Below are 27,094 nucleotides of genomic sequence, written 5' to 3'. Positions count from 1 at the left end.
TGGGAGGCCTGCTTCTCCCTCTCCCTTCCCCCTACTTGTGTTCCCTCTCTTGCTGTCTCTGTCTCTGTCAAATAAATAAATAAAATATTTAAAACAAACAAACAAACAAACAAACAAAACACCTAAGGAGATAACCCACACACCTATTAGAATGACTAAAATAAAAAGTACTAGTGATGTCTAGCTTTGACGAAGATTTGGAGCAACTAGAATTCGTATATATCGATGATGGAAATACAAAATAGTACAGTTATTCGAGAGAAAGATTTGGCAGTTTCCTTAAAAGCTAAATATAATTTAATCAGATGACCCAAAGTCCCACTTCCAGGTATTTATTCTCAAGAAATGGAAATTCATGTTCACACAAAACCTGTACATGAATACCTATGGAAACTTTATTGATAATCTCCACAAACCAGAAACAACCCAAATGTTTTGCAGAGTTAAATGGATGAACACACCATGTCACATTCATGCAACAATACTACTCAGCAATAAAACTAACAACTGTTGATACACAGAATTTGGATGAATTGCAAAGGCATTGTGCTAGGTGGAAGAACCCAGTCTCAAAAGGTTATATACAGTATTATTCCATTTATATGAAATTCTGGAAAGAGGCAAAAATATTGATGCAGAGAACACATCCATGGTTGTCAGGAGGTAGAGGTGGGGTAAGGATATGAAAACAAAATAATATAACTCTTTGGGCACTTGAAATTGTTCAGTATCCTGTCTGCGGTGGTGGTAATAAGAATCTATGCATTTGTAAAACCTCACTGTAAAAAGCAAGTTTTACTGTATTTAAAATTGTTTTTTTTTTTTTAAGAGTAACTAGGATTTTTTTTTAAGAGTGAGCCAAATCTGTAGGCAGATGATGGGGCAAAAATCTTAGTTGCAGGTGATGTAAAATGTGCTGCTAGCTTGAGGTCACTGTGAACAGTCATGTTCAAGATTTATTTATTTATTTGAGGGAGTGGAGTGGGGATTCCCACATGTATGGATGCAAATGGAGGAGACAACACAGCCCACTTACCTTGATGTGGCAGCTGAATGGGATGTGAGGGAGAGAGAAATAAGTACCAGGAGAATTTGGGGAAAGGAGAAGCTAAGAAGGAAGAAAACAGGCAGACTCCAACAACACAGTGCCTGAGGGGTGCCGATGGATTTCTGACGTTTATGCCCCTCGGGTGCTATACTTAGTTCCCACAGCCCTAGCAAGCTAATATGCCCAGCAGGGCCAGGAACAATGACTCAGTAGGAGGCAGCCAGGACCTTCCTCCCCGCCATCTCCTTTGGGCTTGATACAAAAGGCCCCGATAAGACCTGGGAGCAGCTGACGGTGGTGATTCAAGAACATATAGGACCTGGTCACTGCTGTGTGGTTCTCAGGCTTCCTCCTCAGTACCCTCGGGCCAGAGCTCATCAGTCCTGCAGCCAAGCACTTTGTAAGAAATATCCTGGGTGTGCATGTGGAGAATCTGTTGAAATCCCCGAAGGAGGTGGTGGGGAAGCCAGGGATGAAGGAGAAGAATGTGGGCACCTGCTCTGCTCCCCCTTTCTCCAAGCTGACAGTCAGGATAGCAGGCGGAGAGTAGGTGAAGAGGGGAATTCTGGTCTCAGATAGGAGATGACAGCATGCGGCGCCTGGCTGGCTCATTCGTTAAGCGTCTGCCTTCAGCTCAGGTCACGATCCCGGGGTCCTGGGATCGAGCCCCGCATTGTGTTCCCTGCTCGGCGGGAAGCCTGCTTCTCCCTCTCCCTCTCCCCCTGCTTGTGTTCCCTCTCTCGCTGTGTCTCTCTGTCAAATAGATAAATAAAATCTTAAAAAGAAAAAGGAGATGACAGCATGAAGGTACAATGGGTATGCTTTAGAGATGTGGATCTCTGCCCACCTCTGCCACTGATGCTTTGTGTGGAAATTCACAGTCCAAAAAGTAGACAAAATCCCTGCTTTCACGGAGCTTACATACTACAGGATTGAGGAGTCTATGATTCTAAAGTTTCATGGTTCTAAGACTGATTGGATCTAAGGGTAAATGTTTCCAGGATTTTGTCTGTTATCTAAAAAAAGAGTCAAATGTATTATTCTGAGGACTGCCAATTTCTCACTCACAGTGCCTATCACACGGGACCCCAGGGGCCATGAGGGAAAGAGGGACAACCCCTGGCTCTCCTGCTCCCGGACCTCCCAGCTGGCTCTCCCGCTCCCGTACCTCCCAGCTGGCTCTCCTGCTCCCGTACCTCCCAGCTGGCTCTTCTGCTCCCGTATCTCCCAGCTGGCTCTCCCGCTCCCGTATCTCCCAGCTGGCTCTCCCGCTCCCGTATCTCCCAGCTGGCTCTCCTGCTCCCGTATCTCCCAGCTGGCTCTCCCGATCCCGTATCTCCCAGCTGGGTCTCCCGATCCCGTATCTCCCAGCTGGCTCTCCCGATCCCGTATCTCCCAGCTGGCTCTCCTGATCCCGGACCTCCCAGCTGGCTCTCCCACTCCCGTACCTCCCAGCTGGCTCTCCTGATCCCGTATCTCCCAGCTGGCTCTCCCGATCCCGGACCTCCCAGCTGGCTCTCCTGATCCCGTATCTCCCAGCTGGCTCTCCCGCTCCCGTACCTCCCAGCTGGCTCTCCTGATCCCGTATCTCCCAGCTGGCTCTCCTGATCCCGTACCTCCCAGCTGGCTCTCCTGCTCCCCTATCTCCCAGCTGGCTCTCCTGATCCCGTACCTCCCAGCTGGCTCTCCTGCTCCCGTATCTCCCAGCTCACAACCCTGAGATCAAGACCTGAGCTGAGATCAAGAGTTGGAAACTCAACGGACCGAGCCACCCAGGTGCCCTGACTTCTTATTTTTAAAAACTCTTTAAAACGGATTTGGGTGTTAAAGGCAAAAATAATGATGATACATGGTAGGATTTCTAACACATGCAAAAGTCTTTACAATAGCACAAAGGCCAGGAGAAAGAAAATTGCACAATGTTATCCTGAGGTTCTTAAAGCACGCATGAGGTGGTACATACTACTTGAAGGTAGACTCTGATATGTTTAAGATATATAATATAAACCTAGAGCAAACCCTTGGAAAACCAGATTTACAACTAGGAAATAGCACTACTGTGTATTGTGAATTACCCTTAACATTTTACATTTATAAAATGAATCCTTACCGTAATGTATGAGGTAGATACTACCTTTTTTTAAAAGACTTATTTATTTATTTATTTGACAGAGAGAGAGAGAGAGAGTGAGAGAGGGAACACAAGCAGGGGGAGTGGGAGAGGGAGAAGCAGGCTTCCCGCTGAGCAGGGAGCCCGATGCGGGGCTCAATCCCTGGACCCTGGGATCATGACCTGAGCCGAAGACAGATGCTTAAAGACTGAGCCACCCAGGCGCCCCAAGGTAGATACTACTTTAACCTCATTTTATTTTATTTTTTAATTTTTTCTAAGATTTTATTTATTTATTCATGAGAGACAGAGAGAGAGAGAAAGAGAGAGAGGCAGAGGGAGAAGCAGGCTCCCAAGGAGCAGGGAGCCCGATGCGGGACTCGATCCCAGGACTCTGGGATCATGACCTGAGCAGAAGGCAGATGCTTAACCGACTGAGCCAGCCAGGTGCCCTATTTTATTTTATTTTTTAAGTAGATTCCACATCCAATGTGGGGCTCAAATTTACGACTCTGAGATCAGTGTTCGCATGTTCTTCCGACTGAGCCAGCCAGGCACCCCGGCCTCATTTTAAAGAAGAAAATTAGATAAAGAGATTTACAGCTCTATTCCTTGATCTTTGAGCCTTCATAACTTGTGGGTAGACAAATGTATCAGGTGACTGCAGGTTTTAGTTAAATGATGTTTTGTTGTTGCTTGAAATTTCGATGTCATTGCATTGCAATTCATCATCTTGTTTTGCACTGTGTTCCAGAATATTCTAGCCGCATGCTGTTATTATTCAGCTGTGTATTTTGTACTGTGCCACTGGGTCTTGAGAAGTGTTCTGGGCTTCCCTGTGATTACTCTTAGTATTGGGTTTTGTTGTGTGCCACAATACAGTTGTCATAGTTGCTGTGTGTTTGGCTGCCGTGTGTTCTTAGGTGTTCTCTGGGGGCCTGCTGAGCTACTATATACTTAGGAGGTTTTGTTAGGCTAGATCTTGCATAGCCACGTGCATGTTCTGTGCTGCCAATTATATTTCTGTAGATTAGTCCTATGTTGTGTGAACCAGTTTTGTGGTGGCACAAACTCTGTTGTGTTGTACACTGGGCTTCCAGACTGGTGGGGCAACCAGTGTTCTACCTTTCTTATCTCCCACCCACAGGCCAACCCTTCGACTCCACTTTAGTGCTGAGTCACTCTTTGTGCAACGCCATCTGCTCTGTGCTCTTCAGTAGCTGCTCTGACTATAAGGAGAAGCATCTGGTGTTGGTCACCTGGTTCCTCCAAGACAACTTCCAGATCATCAACAACCTCTAGAGCTAGGTCAGCCACCTTCGGATCTTCCATCCAGGAGGGGCTGGAGATCTTTGAGAACTTGGGGACAAAAATTATGAGACTGGGGGGTAGGGCAATGGAGAATGGGGAGCAGAGAGTTTAGAGTGTGGGGAGAAGGCACCAAGGATCAGGGGATACTGCGGTAGGGAGACTAAAGCTGAAGTGGAGTGAAGATTACCCTACAGGGCAGATGTTGGAGACACCGCAATGATCACTTCACGCACCTCACCTCTAACCTCCTGACTGACCTCACCATTCCCCACCTGATACCCCAGCACCTCCTTCCATGTCTCACCTCTCTGCTCTCTCCCCGCCCCCACCCCTTTCTACATGAGGGAACCCTCCTTTTTCTGACCCCATGTGTTCCCACCTGCCTCTCCTGCCCCTGCCCCATCCTCAGGCTCCGAGACCGGCTGCCCAGGCCACATCATGGAGTGGTGGCCACATCATGGTCTTCCAGAGCTTGGAGTGCCTCAAGGACCTCATCACTCAGTGTTCTTGAACCCCAGGCCTCCTTCCACCGCAGCTTTCCCCGGGACTTCATCGATTGCTTCCTCACCAAGATGGCACAGGTATTAACTGCTTGGAAGTCCCATCTCTGTCTGCAGGCCCTGCCACAGGGGGAGACTGGGAGCCCAACCTTGGGTTGAGCAAGCTCAGAGGACAGGATGGGGTGTTCTGAGATCTTCGTCCCCAGGACCCTGAAGCAGAGCACAAACACCTAGCCATTTTGGCCTGGAAAAATCAGCCAAACTCACCCAGGTCCTGGCTTGCCGATTCACAGCTTTTTAAGAAGTCATTAAGGCACCCACAACCCCTGACTCCCCCAAGGGAGGGTTTAGACCAGGGAGAAATTGACATCCAGGGACTGGAATGCACATCTGGTGGGTTAACGTCACAGAGGCTCCAGCCCCAGACCATGGCTCCATACACCCTACCCCAGTACCATCAGAACCTGCTGATGCACACCAACTTGGAGACCTTGCTGATCCACCATGCACAGTCTGCTCTTTTCTGGCGTGGAACCCTTGGGTATCAGGCTGCTCCATGCCTTCCTTCCTCTGCTGAAGCACCAGACTGCAGAAGCCCCGCCCACAAAGGCAGAGCCGGTCCCAAGCCTCCCACTGAGAGCTTTCCCAGCCCCACCCCATCACACACTTAAGATTTTCAAAGGCTCCTGTTTTCCCTTCTTCCAATTTTAGTATATGTGCTGCCGAAGCGAGCACTCCTGTTTTCCCTTCTAACACACCCGCTTATCACTCCCCATTCTCCCCAGGACTTCTTTGAATCCTGCCCACACCCCAGTGGGGTACCTGACTGGAACCTCCCTGCCCAGAAGCTCCGCCCACATACCCAGTTCTAATCGCCCCAAACTCACCCGTATCTCCAGGACTTCATGACCTGTCCACCCACTTTCCCTAAAAACAACCCGGTCTCTCAGCACTGTGACCCAATGCAACCACTTACCACCATACCATTTGTGACTCCATTAACCCAGTTAGCACCCAGTTAGCATCCCTTCCCTCCCAGTCTGTGGCAAACCCCAAGAAGTTCCTGTGGGCCTGCCTTCTGCTTCTAAAACCAAGAACAGATTCCCCTGGCCGCTCCACATATCCCCACAGAGAGGCCCAACCTCAATGACAGTGCCTGCCCCCTCTAAGGCCCCCACTTGCAGTCTGTGTGCAGCAGGAGAACCACCGCATGGTGGGGCATGCAGGGCTACGGGTGCTGGAGGATCACCAGGCCTTGCCTTACACGGACCCCAAGATCCATGAGGTGCGGGGTTTGCAGATGTCATGCCCCTAAACTTTCAATCCGTGTCTCTAGGGCATACCCCTGATTTCCTCTTCCCCTGTGACAGAGCACAGATATCATAACCCTCCTCAACACTGTTGCCACAACCCCAGCCAATTCTTGATGCCCCAGGAGTTCAACTGCGAGCACTTTCTGGATGCCAGCCAGTCCTTCAGGAAGATCCCCGCCTTCATGCCCTTCTCAGCTGGAGAGAGTGATCAGGGTGGGAATCCCAGCTTTGGAATGTCCAGATTCCCATTCTCCTATCTCCACCCCGACCTGATCCCACTCCCCCTCTCACTGCCTCCTTTCCAGCTATGGAAATACGGGAAGCTTCGAACAGTGTCTGCTTCCTGGGCTCAGAGACACCCCCAGCTCTGGCTGTCCAGTTCTGCAGTTGTAGGCAGAGAGTGACGAAACCCTTTGAGGGAGAGCTTACACGAACATTGTCATCTGGTGCGAGAGAAGTGGTTCTAGTTTCTCGTATTTAGTCTACCATTAGAAGGGGGGAAAATGGTGATGTTTACATAGTAGCAGAAAAATGGAATAATGGTAAGAGGTAACACGATAGTGCCAACGGTGTGCACCTAGCACATGCGAGAAAGACTACAGGGGCGGGTTAAGAAGACACAGAAGCCAGACCTCTGCTTCTGCATCTCGCTCGGTCACTGTTAGCTGTGTGGCCTTGAGCAAGTCACAACCTCTCTTCTCAGCTATCATTTCAACTCACACCCTGTTCTTACTCCAGGAAGTCCGAGGTGCCCCGGGCGAGTTGCTGGCGCGCGTGGAGCTCTTCCTCTACCTCACCACCGTCCTGCAGAGCTTCTCGCTGCAGCCGCTGGGGGCGCCCGAGGACATCGACCTGGCCCCAATTGATTCTGGCCGCCAACAGGCCACCTAGGCTCGTCCCAATGCGCCTGCGCAAGCGCTGAGATTTTTTTTTCCCCCCCACCCCCCTCCCCACGTGGGCTGATTTCTCTCGTCGTCACACTCTTTTGGCTGCATCATCCTTGCCATCAAACCCTCCTACCCTCCGCACAATCAGTCTTCCACATGCTCTGTCGCCCGCCCACCGTTACCTACCTACCAACCCGGAGTCAACGAAAGACCTCAAGGAGGAGAAGCCTTATGTTTTAGCCACTTACAGACCCTGAAACTTGCCCGTGTCTCTCCCCTTTCTCTGGAGCTTTTGTTTCGTTCCCTAGGAAAGTTACCTTGGAAATGAACGCGACATAGGCTGCCTGGGTTTAAGGGAGGAGGATGGTTCGTTGCGAAAGAGAGTGAGGTCGCCTCTGCCGGTTCTGGCTGCAAGGAGGGGAGACACTGAGCTGGAACTTCTGCTCTCACCTCCGGGAGCCCACCGTGTAGACTCTGAGTCTCTGGAGGCAGGCTTGGGGGTAAAGACTGTGCAGGACTAAGGAGGAAGGGCAGAGAAAGAAGAATCAAGGCGGAAGGGCGGGAAAAACCAACAACCTACAAGAAATTCTGGACAGAGATAGAACAGGAGACTAACAGAGGGATGGGAAGAGAAAGAGGCACGTGGAAAGGGAGAAACAAGCGAAAAACTGACGCAAGAGAAAGAGAGTAAGAAGTAACGTGTTACCCGTAAGAAATCACCTGTCGCCTAGGATTGTGAATGCTTGACACATACTCACTCATTTATGTCCCAAAATAGACTCATGAAATAGATGCTGAGATTATTATCTCCCCTTAGAGCCTGGGAAAATGAGGCACAGAGGCACTGAATCACTTCCAGGGTCACGCAGCCAGGGAGAGACAGGGCTGGGATTTAAAAACCCAACTTGTCTGGCACCAGTGTCCATGATCTTAACCACTGCTTCTCAATAGAAAAGGAAAAGGCAAGGGGGCGCCTGGGTGGCTCAGTCGATCAAGCGGCTGCCTTGGCTCAGGGCCTGATCCCGGTCCTGGGATCGAGTCCCGCACCGAGTCCGCATTGGGCTCCCTGCTCAGCTGGGAGTCTGCTTCTCCCTCTCCCTCTGCCCCTGCTCATGTGCTCTCTCTCGCTCGCTCACTCTCTATCTCAAATAAATCAAAATCTAAAATAAAGAAATAAATAAAAGAAGAAAAGGAAAAGGCAAGAATATTATTCGCTCACATTGGTCAGCACCCTGCCATACCGGATGGTTAATATTTAAAAGATCACCCTTGGGGGTGTCCTTGTGGGACACTAATAGGTGCTGGGCACTCTACTAGTTAGTAGAATTATATTTAACTTCTTTTAACTTGTTGCTTTTTTTCTTTTCGAACTCTGGCTTGATTTATTTTGGCTAACAAATTTATTTGGGTAACAAACAAACCTGTTTCTCTCCTCAGAAACGTATGGTCTTTTTGAGACAGAGCAGGGACTGTGCTCGGGTCCCCTCAACCCTGACTGGAAACATCCAACATTTTTTTAAAAGATTTTATTTATTTATTTATTTATTTTAAGATTTTATGGATTTATTTGACAGAGAGAGACACAGCGAGAGAGGGAACACAAGCAGGGGGAGTGGGAGAGGGAGAAGCAGGCTTCCCACCGAGCAGGGAGCCCGATGCGGGGCTCGATCCCAGGACCCTGGGATCAGGACTTGAGCCGAAGGCAGACGCTTAACGACTGAGCCACCCAGGCACCCCTAAGATTTTATTTTTTAAGTAATCTCTGCACCCCACATTGGGCTTGAACTCACAACCCTGAGACGAGAGTCGCACGCTCCACCAACTGAGCCAGCTAGGTGCTCTCTAGCTACCTCCATAAGAAGGCTTAGTTGACCTGAGCAGATGCTTAACCGACTAAGCCACCCAGGCGCCCCTTTATGCCATATTTCTTATGATTTTCAACGGAATCATTTTCATTGGTATGCACACTGTCACCTAAATTAAATATATATAAAATAATTGTCTTTATGCTCTTACCAAAGTCTACTCCATGTATTAAGTTGACCCAAGCAATCACAAAGGCCTGGTTATTCATCACTTTGAGGTGACTTATTATCCTTTCTTATAGGGTGTCAGTAAATCCTTCCACCTTTGAGTTCATACATTTTCTTTTCTTTTTAAAAATTTTTTCTTTTTTTTTAATGGTGGAAAGAACATTTAACATGATAACTACCCTCTTAACAAATTAAGTGTGCAATACAGTATTGTTAACTATAGACACAATGTCGTGCTGAAGATTTCTAGAACTTACTCAGCTTCCACAGTGGAAACTATACCTGTTGAATAGCAACCGCCCCTTTTCCCCCTCCCTCTAGCCCATGGCAACCACTGTTCTCCTCTCTGCTTCTATGAGTTTGACTATTTTAGATTCATCCTACAAGTGGATTCATACATTGTTTGTTCTTCTCTCCTTGGCTTATTTCACTTAACATAAAATCCTTAAGGTTCATCCAAGTTGTCACATATGGCAGGATTTCCTTTCCTTTTATGACTGAATAATATTCCGTTGCATGTATAGATCACATTTCCTTTATCCATTCATCTACCAAAGGATATTTAGGTTGTCTGTTTAATAATGATTTGATTTCTTTCTTCAATGTTCTGTAGCTTTCAGCATGTAAGTTCTGCGCCTGTGTTGTTAGAATTATAGTTACCTATTTCACTTTTTTGAGTGACTGTAAATAGTATTGTGTTCTTAATTTTGATTCCCTAGGGTTCATTGCTAGTATGTAGAAAAAACAACACAACGAAAAATTTTGGTGTGTTTAGTGACATTGCTAAATTCATTTATTAGGAGGTTGTGTTTTGTTCTGTTCTGTTCTGCTTTGTCCTTGTGGTAGATTCCTTGGGAATCAGGATTTGCCACCTGTAAAATGGGCATAAACACTGTTCTCTGTTGCATAGGCTTGTGAGCATTAAGCGAGGTGAACGTGTTAATGCTTTTAGCACGGACCTGACAGAGAATATTTGCTCAATAAATAATTTCCCTTCCTCTCGCCCTACCTCTGCAGGGTCTATCTGTACCAAGGTGAACTGACAGGGCCCATTCTTTTCCTCTTCCATCCTCTTTGCTCTTCCTATTTCCCTAAGCCACCTCCCTCCGGCGAGCTCTGCCCTCCGAAACCCCGGCCCTCCCAATAGCCACGTCCCTGACCCTCCCTCTGTTTGCTCCCCCAACCAGTCTCGGGCTCCCTCAGCCTTTTTTCAGCGGGTCTGGAAGCTCATGGTGTAATTCCGTGGGATGGTGGCAAAGCCCACGAGCTTGAGGGACACGTCGATGTCTTGGGGCAGCTGCGGGGACTTGAAGCGGAAGTTCTGCAAGATGGTGGTGAGGAAGAGAAAGAGCTCCATTCTAGCCAGGCCTTCTCCCAAACAGTACCGCTTTCCTGAAGACACAGAACCGGAGGGCTGGAGGTGAGGCCTGCTCCCTTGCCCCTCTACCCACCCCCAGACGCTTTCTCCCAGGGAGGAGGGGCTGGAATAGCGTGGCCTGAGAGGCTTCCAGAGGCGTCTCTAATCCTCTCTGAGCATCAGTTTCCCTTGTGCATGGGATGGGGATGGGCTAGCTGTAGCAATGGGAAATTTCGATGCCCCTTCCGTCCAAGTACACACTCAGATATGGCTGCTGGGCCCTCACCTCCAACCGAGGACTCTAAAGAATTTAAATGACTCTGGACAAATATCTGACTCACTAAGGGCTTTGATTTTCCCCATCTCTGAAACAGCTGTGGTCATCCTTAACCTTCTGCTTCAGCTCAAGTCGTTATGGGGGTTGGCAGCTGAGGGGTTCCAAGGTAGATCATGAGAGAGACTTCCAAGCTGGAGAAAGACACCACGCTACACCTTAGAGAAGAGAGCTGGGATGAAGGAGCCCCTGTGGGTGGGAGCAGTGGCTTGGCAGCAGACAGTGGTCTCTTACCAACGGAGAAGGGCACAAAAGCATCACTCTTCTTAAACTGCCCGTTCTCATCCAGGAAGTGCTGGGGGTGGAAGTCTCGGGGGTTGGAGAAGAACTTGGGGTCTCTCAGCACGGAGCCCAGCATAGGGAACACGTCAGTGCCCTGGCGAGGAGGAGAAGGGGTATTTGATAAGGTGGAGTGGGGGTAGAGTATGCTGACAATGCATGGAGCTTGGAGGGACAATTGGGATGCCCTAGCTGATGAGAAATGGAGGCGTGGGAGGAGTGTGGGTCCTCTTAGGGAGGAGCTTTGGGAGACAGGAGATTCATGTCTCCGAGACAGGAAGCTATGCAGACGTGGGGATTACGTCTCCCGAGCAGGGAAGTTTGAAGAACACAGGTTCTGTGTCTCTTAGGACAGAAGGTGTGGGGGATGTGCAGTTCAAGTCTCCCAAGGCAGGAGGTTGACAGGACATGGGGGTTGATGCTTCCAGAGACAGGAACTTTGAAAAACACTGGGTTTATGTCTCCTAGGCGGGATGTTTGGGAGACGTGAGACTCGTGTCCTTGAGGGAGGAGGTCTAGAAATGAAGTTCATGTCTTTTGAGAGAGGACGTTTGGGGACATGGGGTGCACAATCCTTGCAGCACGAGCCCTGGGGAGATACTGGATTCAAGAATCTCTGAGTGGGAAGGTTGAAGGGTCATGGTGGTTGGGGAAGTGTTTGACTGAGGTGGTGGGACAGGGGCTGGGAAGCTTCTAAGGGGAATGGGGTGCTGGGTCACAGGGAGCAGGTTGGAGGTCCCCTTACGTGGGGCAGGAAAGTTACCTTGGGGAGGAGGAACTCTCGAAACTTGGTGTCCTTGGTGACTCTGCGGGCCAGGCCCATGGGGATCATGTCTCCAAATCTTTGGATCTCGTGGATCACCGCCTCTGTGTAGGGCATCTTGGCCTTGTCCTCAAACTTGGGCTGACGGTTCGTGCCAACCACCCGGTCAATCTCCTCATGGACCTTGGCTGTGGGAGGAGGGGGAAAGTGTTTAGGTACCTAGCAGTCTCAGGGTGGAGATGATAGTCCAAATGTGTACATCCATGTGTGATATGGACGTAGATGATTCAAAACAGACCTTGACCATAAGCATGATTGGTGCAGCGTCCTATTCACCTGCTCTCAACACGGGAGCTGTTTGACTCAGCACAGGAGCTATTTACCCATCGGTTCAGATATTTCAGGATTTTAACAGCCAGTGCAACTCAGCTGGTGCTTATCAGCAGAATATCAGCTAGCATCTGGATAACAGGGTATGTCTGAGGTTCCAGACATCTGGGAAATGTGGGCACATTGCAGTGTGCTCAGAGGAAGTGTAAGGGTCTGTGGCCACCACTTCACTGCCCCGCCCTCACAGTCTTACCCTCCACCTCTGGGTGCTTCATGAGCAGCAGGAAGCCGTACCGCAGGGTTGTGCTGACCGTCTCAGTGCCCGCAGAGAAGAGGGTCAGTGTGGTCATCACCAGGTTCTTCATGTGGAACTCCGTGTTGGGGTTGTTCTGCTCCTGAAGGGAGAGAGGCCTTCAGGCCAGGCCCACTCCCCCTCAGGGCTCTCAGAGCCCTTCTGGGGTCTTTCCATTTGGACCCACCTCTCTTAGGTCCAGACCAGAGGTGGGAAGAGGGACCCTACTTCTGCCAGGGTTTTGTTCAGGCTGCTGGCTCTGCCCAAAATGCCCTTCCCACACTCTTTACCTGCCTGCCTACCTGTCCTTTACTCATCAGCCCTGCTGTTCACTTTTTTAAGGTAGGAATATTGAGGAGAGGGATACAGAGTGCATGCTATACAAGTGTTGCTTGATGGTTTGCACACAGGTCCTGCCCATGGACAAGTGCTGGTGGATGGAGCAGCCACGGTTATTATTGTTGAGACTGTGAGGTTGTTATGAGGGCGATGATTTGAAGGGGCCTCTGCTCGCCCCATCCCAGCCTGGTTTCCCTCTGCGTGGCTTTGCTGCTGTCCGCCCTGGCTGCTGGGCTGTACCTCCTGCATGCGGATGAGGAAGGAGTCGATGAAGTCCCTCGGGGAGTTGGGGTCCAGGGTGCGTTGGTTCTGCTCCACCTTCTTGGCTATGAAGTCCTCCAGACCCTGCAGCTCCTTAAATGCCTGTTGCTGTGGCCCTGGCAGGTGCTTCATCACTGAGGAAAACATCTCATAGAGCTGAGGATGGGGAGACAAGAAAGGGAAGGACAGCTGTTCACTGGCAGGTCCTGCTGGGAGCGGGACCTTTCTCAGGGCAAGGAAGGCAGTGGGTTAAAGGCACCTGTGCAGGTGTTTAGGATTTATACGGAGCATGATGGGAGGAGATAGCTAAGTTTCACGTGAGTGTGAGGGCCTCTTTCCCAGAATGTCGGTGAGATGGGTTGGGACACATCCAGGTTTCAGGTATTGGGGTGAGGCTGGATTGGAGAACACATCTGGGGGTTCAGATATTCAGATGTGGTTGAATTGGGAGACTCATGTTCAGGTGTTGACCTATGTTTTCTGACCGATATGGTGGATCACCTGTTTAGATCTCTAGGTGTGGAGTAGGCTCAGTTGGAGACAAGTACCCAGATATTTCAGGGATATAGAATGGTGGCTTCTGTATGAGGTAGGGTTGAGGTGTGAAAGTGGGACAGGTATGCAAGTGTTGAGGAGGGGGAGATACCTGTTCATGTGTTTCAGATGTTCACAGGGGCTGATGGGGGGCACTTCTGTAAGTGAGTCAGCTGGGTTGGGGGACAAGATTTGGGCGTTTGGGGAAACGTCTAGCCAGGTGTTTACATGTGTAGGGGTCTTCTTGGTTGGGTCACCTGTCCAGATGTTCAGGTGTTTCGGCGGGCTCTATAAGGGCACTTCTCTAGGTGGTTTGGGGCACCTGTGCAATTACCAAATAACTTGGCAGGCTGGGTTTTATAGCGCCAGGTGTTCAGGTATTCAGGAGGTGGGCTGAGGTGGTCACTTGTTCAGGTGTTAAGGTATTAAGAGATGGACTATCGTAATAGGGACCGGTAGGTAAGTTGGGATGGGAACACATCCCCAGGCGGCATGGCTGGGCCAATAACATGTACCTTGCCTGCAGGCTCTGTTCATTGTTTATTTGGTTTGGTTTTTGGTTTTTTTGGTTGGGGGCAGCATGTGTTGAGATATCCAGGTGTCCTTGGAAAGTGGGTGTTCTGGTGTAACCATTGCATTGTCACAAGAGTGGCTTTGATGGAACCTGGTCTGGAGGAGGATGGCAGTTTGGGGCACCCGTTTCCATGGGGGAAAGCAATTGGTGGGTTGTGGTAGGGGTGTTGTAGAGCCAGACTGGGACAGGTTACCTGCCCCATAGAGGTAGCTGTGAACTGGAAGCTTCCCAGCATCATACGCAGCAGTGAGAGGAACTCTTCGTCCTCATAGTCAAAGCGGTCCCCAAAGACAATGGAGCTGATGACGTTGGACACTGTTCGGCTCAGGAAGAAGGTGGGATCGATGAAGGCACCTGGGGAATGGGATGAGTTGGGGAGGAGACAGGGATTTGGGGGAGCGTCAACTGGGCGGTCTGATGCCAGCCTGAGTATTGGAGGAGGGCACTGGAGTGAGGAGCCAAACGTCCAGCACAAGACCCCAGAGCCTGGAGCCCTGATGCCTTCCCCCAAGCCAGTCCCCTTCCCAGTGGAGAAAGGGTGCGTCCGTGTGGGTGTACCCTTCCTTCTTGCTCACTCCCGACCCCCTCCCCCGCCGCTCACCGCGTGTGCCCCGGAGGGCCTCGATGAGGAAGCCCGCCTCCTCCTGGATGCGCTCCTCAATGCCGCGCTTGCCCACTCCAAAGTCCCGCAGTGTGGTGATGGAGAAGCGCCGGAGCTGCTTGGCTCGCTCCCCGTTGCTGAATGCCACGCCTGGGGAGGGAGCGTGGGGGTGTGGTGAGGCGGGGAGGGGCGGGGACAGAGGTGGGCAGAGGTGAGCGGATCCCGGAGTGGGAGGATGGGTTGGGGGGTGAGGGAGACGGGGAGAAATACAACTCAGGGTCAGAGAAATACTGAAAGAGATAGAGACCGGCTTGGAAGAAAAGAATCAGAGGGAGACAGGCAAGTCAGATGCCCAGAGAAACCAAGCTACATGCGGAGACACAGAAGCAGAGGGAGAGAGGCAGGGAGGAGGAGCCTGACCTCCGTGGAGACCTGGGAAGTGGCAATAAAAATCACGGAGGATCCTAACGCTGAGCTGGAGAAAGAGGAAAATACGGAAGGACAACAGAGAGGGTCTGGAGAGAGGAGAAGATGTTTCCAGAGCTGAAGGCATGGGGTGTGAAGCAGAAATAAGGTGAGATTCTCACACAGAGGAGGAAAAGACAGACAGAGGGAGACAGAAGCACGGGGAAGCTCAGAAGCTGAGAAGGAGTAAGGGGCAAGGACACGGGGATTGAAGACCGGGGCTCCAAGGCAGAAATGCCAAAGAACTGCTCCCAGGCCCAGGGAAAGGAGAGGCATCCGTGAGAGAGAACAGAGAGGTGGGCCGAGAAGCAGGGGGAATAGAGACTCAGACACCCTGAGTCAAGCTAGAGAGGAGCAAGGAGAGGCCACGATAACCAGGGATAAGCACAGAGGGAAGCAGGGGTAGAACTCGGCCACAGCTCTGGGTGAGTGAGTCAGGAGAAGAACAGTGGGGAAACTGAGGCCAAGTGTGCCTGACCACACGCTCCCACCCGGAGCGCCTCACCATAGCCTTGGAAGAGATAGTCGAAGGTGGCCTGCTCGCCTCGCCCACTGAACTCCTCAGCCTGGTCCACCAGAGCCTCCTTCACCGCCTCGTGTCCACACAGCACCACGATGCGCCGGGGCCCCAGGTGGACCGTGAAGACCGGGCCATATCGCTCGCTGATCTGATGGAGGTGGGAGTGCTTAGAGGCTGCGGCCCGCACTGGGAACTGGCCCTGTGCCCAGCCCTCACCTACTGCGTGCATCTCCTCCAGGTTCTGACACTCAAGGGGCTGGACATCCCCAAATCGGCTCTTTCTTGTCTAGGACCCTGCTGGCCAACCTGCAAATTTCCACTTTCTTAAGACTCTGGTCCAACCTTGCCCATCCCCTGCCACCAAGTCCCAGCTCATTTAGGCAGACTTCCAGCCCCACCCCCATTCCACCCATCCCATGTCCTGACACCTTCATGAGAGAGTTGTACATCTGTTGTGTATTCAGCTGCAGGTAGTTTCCGATGAAGGGCAATGGGGTGGGTCCCGGAGGAAGCTTCCCCCAGAGTTTCTTCTGCCTCCAGACAGACATCAAGACCATTATGGTCAGGCAGGCCAGCAACGCCACCAGAAGCAGCCCTGAGGCCAGCATGGTGGCACTGGGAGAGATGGTCAGATGGTGCCGGCTGGGCTGGTTTGACTTTATACCAACTGGGAGAGAAAGGCGGAGTTAGGTGCTGATTATATAATTGTACCATTTCACTTTCCAGGTACACCCCCCCACCCTGGGCTCACTGCTGAGCTTGGCACACAGCCAATGAGGCAGGAGGAGGGGACCCCAGGAGGATTAACAAGGAGTAAGTCCCAAGACAGAGTGTGTTGCCCCTCAGGAGGGACCACCCCAGGGCTGTAGGATTGATTGAAGCAGTAGACAAATTCCAGAACTGAAGAATTTAGAATACTTGTATGTGGAGTCCCCTAAGTTTTGGATTTTCCGTCTCAGAGTGAGACGGGACCATAACATTGTGGATTTTTAGGTCTCCAGAGAAAAGAATCCAGGGATCTGGGTTTAAGACTGTTGGAATGGAGAGTGCCCAGATGGCTCAGTCAGTTCAGCTTCTGACTCTTGATTTTGGCTCAGTTCATGATCTCAGTGTTGTGAGATGAGCCCAGCATCAGACTCTGTGCTGGGCTGGGCAGGGAGCCTTCTTAGGATTCTATCTCTCCCTCTTCTCCCTCTGCAGCCCCCTCTCCTTCTGCCCCTGCCCTCCCTCTGCCCTCTGTCCCCCCGACTCCCCTGCCCCCTGCCAGTGCTACCTCACTCTTTTTCTAAAAAGAGAAAGAAAGAGAGGAAGAAAGGAAGGAAAGAAGAAAGAAGAAAGAAAGAAAGAAAGAAAGAAAGAAAGAAAGAAAGAAAGAAAGAAAGAAAGAAGGAAAGAAGGAAAGAAGGAAAGAAGGAAAGAAAGAAAGAAAAGAAAGAAGAAAGAAGTAAGAAAAAGAAGAAGGAAGGAAAGAATCAGTTGAAATGGGACAGCATGTGTGGCTGTCCTTGTGGATTTGGGGTTTTTGATGAGGAGGAATGCATGTTTAAAGGTCTCAGGAGGGGGGCGCCTGGGTGGCTCAGATGGTTAAGCGACTGCCTTCGGCTCAGGTCATGATCCTGGAGTCCCGGGATCGAGTCCCACATCGGGCTCCCTGCTCAGCAGGGAGTCTGCTTCTCCCTCTGACCCTCTTCCCTCTCATGCTCTCTGTCTCTCATTCTCTGTCTCTCAAATAAATAAATAAAATCTTAAAAAAAAAAAAGGTCTCAGGAGGGGAGCAGGTTGTTGGGTGGCTCAGTCAGTTAAGCATTGGACTCTTGATCTCGGCACAGGTCTTGGTCTCATGGTCATGAATTCAAACCCAGCGTAGGGCTCCAGGCTGGGTGTGGAGCCTACTTTAAAAATAAAAAGGGTCTCCCTGGCTCTCTCCCCACTCAGTCGTTTTCCCAAACCTCTCCCGCCATCGCTCCCTCCGTGTGCTGCCAGCAGCCCTGCCAAAACCAGAATCACCCCAGACGGACCTCCCACACCCTCCCACCCCAGCTCCTCTTCTCAAGTGCCCCCTTCCCACTGGTGGGGAAACCCAGCCCCAGGAAGGGGGAGTAAGCATGCAGACCAGGAGACACAGGAGCCCCTGCCCACTCTCTGTTGTCTGTCCTCAGGATTCTCACACACCAAATGGGAACATTAGTAGCATGACTACTAACAGCAACAATGGAAATGATGAACCTAGTGAGCTCCCCCAGGGATCTGGGTAGGACCGGTGAGGCTTTCTGTAAATTATGCCCCTTGAGACACTTGGGACTCTTTGGCGCCATATGGGTGGATGTCATTACTATTTCCAAATCCTACCCAGGCCCTCTGCCCCAGAGACCACTAGTTACTCTTCCTTCCTAAGAAAGGTTCCACTTAAACGTGGCTCTGGACTTCTACCCCTTTCCCAACCACAGACAGGCAGTGACACTGATCCTGACCTTGCTCTGAGGTCCCAGTGGGGATTCTGGGCACCAGAGGAGGTGCTGTGTCCGAAGCAAAGGTCGGTCAAAGCCTGGGGGAGGTACCGACTCTTTGATCCTGCTGGACTCCCGTATACTTCTGGGAACCCCGCATCACAGCCAGGGCTCCTCCCTTACCCCAAGACCCTTAGATCCACTCTCTGGGATCTCTTGATCTCGGCACAGGTCTTGATCTCATGGTCATGAATTCAAACCCAGCATAGGGCTCCAGGCTGTGTATGGAGTCTACTTAAAAAACAAAAAAGGGTCTCCCTGGCTCTCTCCCCACTCAGGAGTTTTCCCAAACCTCTCCTGCCATCGAGAGGGGAGATCCCAGGGAGTGGATCTGAGGGTCTTGGGGTGCGGGAGGAGCCCTGGCTGTGATGCGGGGTTCCCAGAAGTATACGGGAGTCCAGCAGGATCAAAGAGTCGGTTCCTCCCCCAGGCTTTGACCGAACTTTGCTTCGGACACAGCACCTCCTCTGGTGCCCAGAATCCCCACTGGGACCTCAGAGCAAGGTCAGGATCAGTGTCACTGCCTGTCTGTGGTTGGGAAAGGGGTAGAAGTCCAGAGCCACGTTTAAGTGGAACCTTTCTTAGGAAGGAAGAGTAACTAGTGGTCTCTGGGGCAGAGGGCCTGGGTAGGATTTGGAAATAGTAATGACATCCACCCATATGGCGCCAAAGAGTCCCAAGTGTCTCAAGGGGCATAATTTACAGAAAGCCTCACCGGTCCTACCCAGATCCCTGGGGGAGCTCACTAGGTTCATCATTTCCATTGTTGCTGTTAGTAGTCATGCTACTAATGTTCCCATTTGGTGTGTGAGAATCCTGAGGACAGACAACAGAGAGTGGGCAGGGGCTCCTGTGTCTCCTGGTCTGCATGCTTACTCCCCCTTCCTGGGGCTGGGTTTCCCCACCAGTGGGAAGGGGGCACTTGAGAAGAGGAGCTGGGGTGGGAGGGTGTGGGAGGTCCGTCTGGGGTGATTCTGGTTTTGGCAGGGCTGCTGGCAGCACACGGAGGGAGAGATGGCGGGAGAGGTTTGGGAAAACGACTGAGTGGGGAGAGAGCCAGGGAGACCCTTTTTATTTTTAAAGTAGGCTCCACACCCAGCCTGGAGCCCTACGCTGGGTTTGAATTCATGACCATGAGACCAAGACCTGTGCCGAGATCAAGAGTCCAATGCTTAACTGACTGAGCCACCCAACAACCTGCTCCCCTCCTGAGACCTTTTTTTTTTTTAAGATTTTATTTATTTATTTGAGAGACAGACAATGAGAGATAGAGAGCATGAGAGGGAAGAGGGTCAGAGGGAGAAGCAGACTCCCTGCTGAGCAGGGAGCCCGATGTGGGACTCGATCCCGGGACTCCAGGATCATGACCTGAGCCGAAGGCAGTCGCTTAACCATCTGAGCCACCCAGGCGCCCCCCTCCTGAGACCTTTAAACATGCATTCCTCCTCATCAAAAACCCCAAATCCACAAGGACAGCCACACATGCTGTCCCATTTCAACTGATTCTTTCCTTCCTTCTTCTTTTTCTTACTTCTTTCTTCTTTCTTTTCTTTCTTTCTTTCCTTCTTTCCTTCTTTCCTTCTTTCCTTCTTTCCTTCTTTCCTTCTTTCTTTCTTTCTTTCTTTCTTTCTTTCTTTCTTTCTTTCTTTCTTTCTTTCTTCTTTCTTCTTTCCTTCCTTTCTTCCTCTCTTTCTTTCTCTTTTTAGAAAAAGAGTGAGGTAGCACTGGCAGGGGGCAGGGGAGTCGGGGGGACAGAGGGCAGAGGGAGGGCAGGGGCAGAAGGAGAGGGGGGTGCAGAGGGAGAAGAGGGAGAGATAGAATCCTAAGAAGGCTCCCTGCCCAGCCCAGCACAGAGTCTGATGCTGGGCTCATCTCACAACACTGAGATCATGAACTGAGCCAAAATCAAGAGTCAGAAGCTGAACTGACTGAGCCATCTGGGCACTCTCCATTCCAACAGTCTTAAACCCAGATCCCTGGATTCTTTTCTCTGGAGACCTAAAAATCCACAATGTTATGGTCCCGTCTCACTCTGAGACGGAAAATCCAAAACTTAGGGGACTCCACATACAAGTATTCTAAATTCTTCAGTTCTGGAATTTGTCTACTGCTTCAATCAATCCTACAGCCCTGGGGTGGTCCCTCCTGAGGGGCAACACACTCTGTCTTGGGACTTACTCCTTGTTAATCCTCCTGGGGTCCCCTCCTCCTGCCTCATTGGCTGTGTGCCAAGCTCAGCAGTGAGCCCAGGGTGGGGGGGTGTACCTGGAAAGTGAAATGGTACAATTATATAATCAGCACCTAACTCCGCCTTTCTCTCCCAGTTGGTATAAAGTCAAACCAGCCCAGCCGGCACCATCTGACCATCTCTCCCAGTGCCACCATGCTGGCCTCAGGGCTGCTTCTGGTGGCGTTGCTGGCCTGCCTGACCATAATGGTCTTGATGTCTGTCTGGAGGCAGAAGAAACTCTGGGGGAAGCTTCCTCCGGGACCCACCCCATTGCCCTTCATCGGAAACTACCTGCAGCTGAATACACAACAGATGTACAACTCTCTCATGAAGGTGTCAGGACATGGGATGGGTGGAATGGGGGTGGGGCTGGAAGTCTGCCTAAATGAGCTGGGACTTGGTGGCAGGGGATGGGCAAGGTTGGACCAGAGTCTTAAGAAAGTGGAAATTTGCAGGTTGGCCAGCAGGGTCCTAGACAAGAAAGAGCCGATTTGGGGATGTCCAGCCCCTTGAGTGTCAGAACCTGGAGGAGATGCACGCAGTAGGTGAGGGCTGGGCACAGGGCCAGTTCCCAGTGCGGGCCGCAGCCTCTAAGCACTCCCACCTCCATCAGATCAGCGAGCGATATGGCCCGGTCTTCACGGTCCACCTGGGGCCCCGGCGCATCGTGGTGCTGTGTGGACACGAGGCGGTGAAGGAGGCTCTGGTGGACCAGGCTGAGGAGTTCAGTGGGCGAGGCGAGCAGGCCACCTTCGACTATCTCTTCCAAGGCTATGGTGAGGCGCTCCGGGTGGGAGCGTGTGGTCAGGCACACTTGGCCTCAGTTTCCCCACTGTTCTTCTCCTGACTCACTCACCCAGAGCTGTGGCCGAGTTCTACCCCTGCTTCCCTCTGTGCTTATCCCTGGTTATCGTGGCCTCTCCTTGCTCCTCTCTAGCTTGACTCAGGGTGTCTGAGTCTCTATTCCCCCTGCTTCTCGGCCCACCTCTCTGTTCTCTCTCACGGATGCCTCTCCTTTCCCTGGGCCTGGGAGCAGTTCTTTGGCATTTCTGCCTTGGAGCCCCGGTCTTCAATCCCCGTGTCCTTGCCCCTTACTCCTTCTCAGCTTCTGAGCTTCCCCGTGCTTCTGTCTCCCTCTGTCTGTCTTTTCCTCCTCTGTGTGAGAATCTCACCTTATTTCTGCTTCACACCCCATGCCTTCAGCTCTGGAAACATCTTCTCCTCTCTCCAGACCCTCTCTGTTGTCCTTCCGTATTTTCCTCTTTCTCCAGCTCAGCGTTAGGATCCTCCGTGATTTTTATTGCCACTTCCCAGGTCTCCACGGAGGTCAGGCTCCTCCTTCCTCCCTCTCTCCCTCTGCTTATGTGTCTCCGCATGTAGCTTGGTTTCTCTGGGCATCTGACTTGCCTGTCTCCCTCTGATTCTTTTCTTCCAAGCCGGTCTCTATCTCTTTCAGTATTTCTCTGACCCTGAGTTGTATTTCTCCCCGTCTCCCTCACCCCCCAACCCATCCTCCCACTCCGGGATCCGCTCACCTCTGCCCACCTCTGTCCCCGCCCCTCCCCGCCTCACCACACCCCCACGCTCCCTCCCCAGGCGTGGCATTCAGCAACGGGGAGCGAGCCAAGCAGCTCCGGCGCTTCTCCATCACCACACTGCGGGACTTTGGAGTGGGCAAGCGCGGCATTGAGGAGCGCATCCAGGAGGAGGCGGGCTTCCTCATCGAGGCCCTCCGGGGCACACGCGGTGAGCGGCGGGGGAGGGGGTCGGGAGTGAGCAAGAAGGAAGGGTACACCCACACGGACGCACCCTTTCTCCACTGGGAAGGGGACTGGCTTGGGGGAAGGCATCAGGGCTCCAGGCTCTGGGGTCTTGTGCTGGACGTTTGGCTCCTCACTCCAGTGCCCTCCTCCAATACTCAGGCTGGCATCAGACCGCCCAGTTGACGCTCCCCCAAATCCCTGTCTCCTCCCCAACTCATCCCATTCCCCAGGTGCCTTCATCGATCCCACCTTCTTCCTGAGCCGAACAGTGTCCAACGTCATCAGCTCCATTGTCTTTGGGGACCGCTTTGACTATGAGGACGAAGAGTTCCTCTCACTGCTGCGTATGATGCTGGGAAGCTTCCAGTTCACAGCTACCTCTATGGGGCAGGTAACCTGTCCCAGTCTGGCTCTACAACACCCCTACCACAACCCACCAATTGCTTTCCCCCATGGAAACGGGTGCCCCAAACTGCCATCCTCCTCCAGACCAGGTTCCATCAAAGCCACTCTTGTGACAATGCAATGGTTACACCAGAACACCCACTTTCCAAGGACACCTGGATATCTCAACACATGCTGCCCCCAACCAAAAAAACCAAAAACCAAACCAAACAAACAATGAACAGAGCCTGCAGGCAAGGTACATGTTATTGGCCCAGCCATGCCGCCTGGGGATGTGTTCCCATCCCAACTTACCTACCGGTCCCTATTACGATAGTCCATCTCTTAATACCTTAACACCTGAACAAGTGACCACCTCAGCCCACCTCCTGAATACCTGAACACCTGGCGCTATAAAACCCAGCCTGCCAAGTTATTTGGTAATTGCACAGGTGCCCCAAACCACCTAGAGAAGTGCCCCTATAGAGCCCGCCGAAACACCTGAACATCTGGACAGGTGACCCAACCAAGAAGACCCCTACACATGTAAACACCTGGCTAGACGTTTCCCCAAACGCCCAAATCTTGTCCCCCAACCCAGCTGACTCACTTACAGAAGTGCCCCCCATCAGCCCCTGTGAACATCTGAAACACATGAACAGGTATCTCCCCCTCCTCAACACTTGCATACCTGTCCCACTTTCACACCTCAACCCCACCTCCTACAGAAGCCACCATTCTATATCCCTGAAATATCTGGGTACTTGTCTCCAACTGAGCCTACTCCACACCTAGAGATCTAAACAGGTGATCCACCATATCGGTCAGAAAAAATAGGTCAACACCTGAACATGAGTCTCCCAATTCAACCACATCTGAATATCTGAACCCCCAGATGTGTTCTCCAATCCAGCCTCACCCCAATACCTGAAACCTGGATGTGTCCCAACCCATCTCACCGACATTCTGGGAAAGAGGCCCTCACACTCACGTGAAACTTAGCTATCTCCTCCCATCATGCTCCGTATAAATCCTAAACACCTGCACAGGTGCCTTTAACCCACTGCCTTCCTTGCCCTGAGAAAGGTCCCGCTCCCAGCAGGACCTGCCAGTGAACAGCTGTCCTTCCCTTTCTTGTCTCCCCATCCTCAGCTCTATGAGATGTTTTCCTCAGTGATGAAGCACCTGCCAGGGCCACAGCAACAGGCATTTAAGGAGCTGCAGGGTCTGGAGGACTTCATAGCCAAGAAGGTGGAGCAGAACCAACGCACCCTGGACCCCAACTCCCCGAGGGACTTCATCGACTCCTTCCTCATCCGCATGCAGGAGGTACAGCCCAGCAGCCAGGGCGGACAGCAGCAAAGCCACGCAGAGGGAAACCAGGCTGGGATGGGGCGAGCAGAGGCCCCTTCAAATCATCGCCCTCATAACAACCTCACAGTCTCAACAATAATAACCGTGGCTGCTCCATCCACCAGCACTTGTCCATGGGCAGGACCTGTGTGCAAACCATCAAGCAACACTTGTATAGCATGCACTCTGTATCCCTCTCCTCAATATTCCTACCTTAAAAAAGTGAACAGCAGGGCTGATGAGTAAAGGACAGGTAGGCAGGCAGGTAAAGAGTGTGGGAAGGGCATTTTGGGCAGAGCCAGCAGCCTGAACAAAACCCTGGCAGAAGTAGGGTCCCTCTTCCCACCTCTGGTCTGGACCTAAGAGAGGTGGGTCCAAATGGAAAGACCCCAGAAGGGCTCTGAGAGCCCTGAGGGGGAGTGGGCCTGGCCTGAAGGCCTCTCTCCCTTCAGGAGCAGAACAACCCCAACACGGAGTTCCACATGAAGAACCTGGTGATGACCACACTGACCCTCTTCTCTGCGGGCACTGAGACAGTCAGCACAACCCTGCGGTACGGCTTCCTGCTGCTCATGAAGCACCCAGAGGTGGAGGGTAAGACTGTGAGGGCGGGGCAGTGAAGTGGTGGCCACAGACCCTTACACTTCCTCTGAGCACACTGCAATGTGCCCACATTTCCCAGATGTCTGGAACCTCAGACATACCCTGTTATCCAGATGCTAGCTGATATTCTGCTGATAAGCACCAGCTGAGTTGCACTGGCTGTTAAAATCCTGAAATATCTGAACCGATGGGTAAATAGCTCCTGTGCTGAGTCAAACAGCTCCCGTGTTGAGAGCAGGTGAATAGGACGCTGCACCAATCATGCTTATGGTCAAGGTCTGTTTTGAATCATCTACGTCCATATCACACATGGATGTACACATTTGGACTATCATCTCCACCCTGAGACTGCTAGGTACCTAAACACTTTCCCCCTCCTCCCACAGCCAAGGTCCATGAGGAGATTGACCGGGTGGTTGGCACGAACCGTCAGCCCAAGTTTGAGGACAAGGCCAAGATGCCCTACACAGAGGCGGTGATCCACGAGATCCAAAGATTTGGAGACATGATCCCCATGGGCCTGGCCCGCAGAGTCACCAAGGACACCAAGTTTCGAGAGTTCCTCCTCCCCAAGGTAACTTTCCTGCCCCACGTAAGGGGACCTCCAACCTGCTCCCTGTGACCCAGCACCCCATTCCCCTTAGAAGCTTCCCAGCCCCTGTCCCACCACCTCAGTCAAACACTTCCCCAACCACCATGACCCTTCAACCTTCCCACTCAGAGATTCTTGAATCCAGTATCTCCCCAGGGCTCGTGCTGCAAGGATTGTGCACCCCATGTCCCCAAACGTCCTCTCTCAAAAGACATGAACTTCATTTCTAGACCTCCTCCCTCAAGGACACGAGTCTCACGTCTCCCAAACATCCCGCCTAGGAGACATAAACCCAGTGTTTTTCAAAGTTCCTGTCTCTGGAAGCATCAACCCCCATGTCCTGTCAACCTCCTGCCTTGGGAGACTTGAACTGCACATCCCCCACACCTTCTGTCCTAAGAGACACAGAACCTGTGTTCTTCAAACTTCCCTGCTCGGGAGACGTAATCCCCACGTCTGCATAGCTTCCTGTCTCGGAGACATGAATCTCCTGTCTCCCAAAGCTCCTCCCTAAGAGGACCCACACTCCTCCCACGCCTCCATTTCTCATCAGCTAGGGCATCCCAATTGTCCCTCCAAGCTCCACGCATTTTCAGCATACTCTCCCCCCACTCCACCTTATCAAATACCCCTTCTCCTCCTCGCCAGGGCACTGACGTGTTCCCTATGCTGGGCTCCGTGCTGAGAGACCCCAAGTTCTTCTCCAACCCCCGAGACTTCCACCCCCAGCACTTCCTGGATGAGAACGGGCAGTTTAAGAAGAGTGATGCTTTTGTGCCCTTCTCCGTTGGTAAGAGACCACTGTCTGCTGCCAAGCCACTGCTCCCACCCACAGGGGCTCCTTCATCCCAGCTCTCTTCTCTAAGGTGTAGCGTGGTGTCTTTCTCCAGCTTGGAAGTCTCTCTCATGATCTACCTTGGAACCCCTCAGCTGCCAACCCCCATAACGACTTGAGCTGAAGCAGAAGGTTAAGGATGACCACAGCTGTTTCAGAGATGGGGAAAATCAAAGCCCTTAGTGAGTCAGACATTTGTCCAGAGTCATTTAAATTCTTTAGAGTCCTCGGTTGGAGGTGAGGGCCCAGCAGCCATATCTGAGTGTGTACTTGGACGGAAGGGGCATCGAAATTTCCCATTGCTACAGCTAGCCCATCCCCATCCCATGCACAAGGGAAACTGATGCTCAGAGAGGATTAGAGACGCCTCTGGAAGCCTCTCAGGCCACGCTATTCCAGCCCCTCCTCCCTGGGAGAAAGCGTCTGGGGGTGGGTAGAGGGGCAAGGGAGCAGGCCTCACCTCCAGCCCTCCGGTTCTGTGTCTTCAGGAAAGCGGTACTGTTTGGGAGAAGGCCTGGCTAGAATGGAGCTCTTTCTCTTCCTCACCACCATCTTGCAGAACTTCCGCTTCAAGTCCCCGCAGCTGCCCCAAGACATCGACGTGTCCCCCAAGCTCGTGGGCTTTGCCACCATCCCACGGAATTACACCATGAGCTTCCAGACCCGCTGAAAAAAGGCTGAGGGAGCCCGAGACTGGTTGGGGGAGCAAACAGAGGGAGGGTCAGGGACGTGGCTATTGGGAGGGCCGGGGTTTCGGAGGGCAGAGCTCGCCGGAGGGAGGTGGCTTAGGGAAATAGGAAGAGCAAAGAGGATGGAAGAGGAAAAGAATGGGCCCTGTCAGTTCACCTTGGTACAGATAGACCCTGCAGAGGTAGGGCGAGAGGAAGGGAAATTATTTATTGAGCAAATATTCTCTGTCAGGTCCGTGCTAAAAGCATTAACACGTTCACCTCGCTTAATGCTCACAAGCCTATGC

At 51.9% G+C, this 27,094-nt stretch overlaps 2 protein-coding genes across 4 annotated transcripts; one reads left to right on the top strand and one right to left on the bottom strand.

Annotated features, from left to right (window-relative positions):
- Positions 1-10,412: 10,412 nt before the first annotated feature.
- LOC148163218 (cytochrome P450 2A13-like) lies at positions 10,413-16,459 on the bottom strand. Of its 2 annotated transcripts, XM_088027619.1 has the most exons (9): positions 16,280-16,459; positions 15,837-15,999; positions 14,867-15,016; positions 14,459-14,619; positions 13,137-13,313; positions 12,519-12,660; positions 11,936-12,123; positions 11,128-11,269; positions 10,413-10,594 (listed from the first exon to the last, which is right to left on the bottom strand). In XM_088027619.1, the coding sequence occupies exons 1-9, from the start codon at positions 16,457-16,459 to the stop codon at positions 10,413-10,415; spliced, it is 1,485 nt and encodes a 494-aa protein (XP_087883745.1). The 2 variants fall into 2 exon arrangements, with proteins under 2 accessions (XP_087883745.1, XP_087883746.1); XM_088027620.1 differs by lacking the exon at positions 15,837-15,999 and having other exon boundaries at positions 16,261-16,459.
- Positions 16,460-20,741: 4,282 nt separating this feature from the next.
- Positions 20,742-26,788, top strand: LOC148163217 (cytochrome P450 2A13-like). 2 transcript variants are annotated; one of them, XM_088027617.1, is made up of 9 exons: positions 20,742-20,921; positions 21,202-21,364; positions 22,185-22,334; positions 22,582-22,742; positions 23,888-24,064; positions 24,541-24,682; positions 25,078-25,265; positions 25,932-26,073; positions 26,607-26,788. In XM_088027617.1, exons 1-9 carry the CDS (start codon positions 20,742-20,744, stop codon positions 26,786-26,788), a joined length of 1,485 nt encoding a protein of 494 aa, XP_087883743.1. The 2 variants fall into 2 exon arrangements, with proteins under 2 accessions (XP_087883743.1, XP_087883744.1); XM_088027618.1 differs by lacking the exon at positions 21,202-21,364 and having other exon boundaries at positions 20,742-20,940.
- Positions 26,789-27,094: the final 306 nt, after the last annotated feature.

The sequence above is a fragment of the Eumetopias jubatus genome, unplaced genomic scaffold (genome assembly GCF_037043125.1).
Source record: "Eumetopias jubatus isolate StellerSeaLion01/CBP00866 unplaced genomic scaffold, mEumJub1_p1.0 scaffold_10, whole genome shotgun sequence".
NCBI classification, from domain to species: Eukaryota; Metazoa; Chordata; class Mammalia; order Carnivora; family Otariidae; genus Eumetopias; species Eumetopias jubatus.
This window is presented reverse-complemented; position numbering and strand designations above follow the sequence as displayed.

Coding starts and splice junctions, on each gene's coding strand:
- LOC148163217 (XM_088027617.1), top strand. CDS start 20,742: ATGCTGGCCTCAGGGCTGCTTCTGGTGGCGTTGCTGGCCTGCCTGACC. Junction 22,743..23,887: donor CAGCTACCTCTATGGGGCAG/GTAACCTGTCCC, acceptor CCCCATCCTCAG/CTCTATGAGATGTTTTCCTC. Junction 26,074..26,606: donor TTTTGTGCCCTTCTCCGTTG/GTAAGAGACCAC, acceptor CTGTGTCTTCAG/GAAAGCGGTACTGTTTGGGA.
- LOC148163218 (XM_088027619.1), bottom strand. CDS start 16,459: ATGCTGGCCTCAGGGCTGCTTCTGGTGGCGTTGCTGGCCTGCCTGACC. Junction 14,620..14,866: donor GGCCCTCCGGGGCACACGCG/GTGAGCGGCGGG, acceptor CCCATTCCCCAG/GTGCCTTCATCGATCCCACC. Junction 12,661..13,136: donor TCCTCATCCGCATGCAGGAG/GTACAGCCCAGC, acceptor CTCTCCCTTCAG/GAGCAGAACAACCCCAACAC.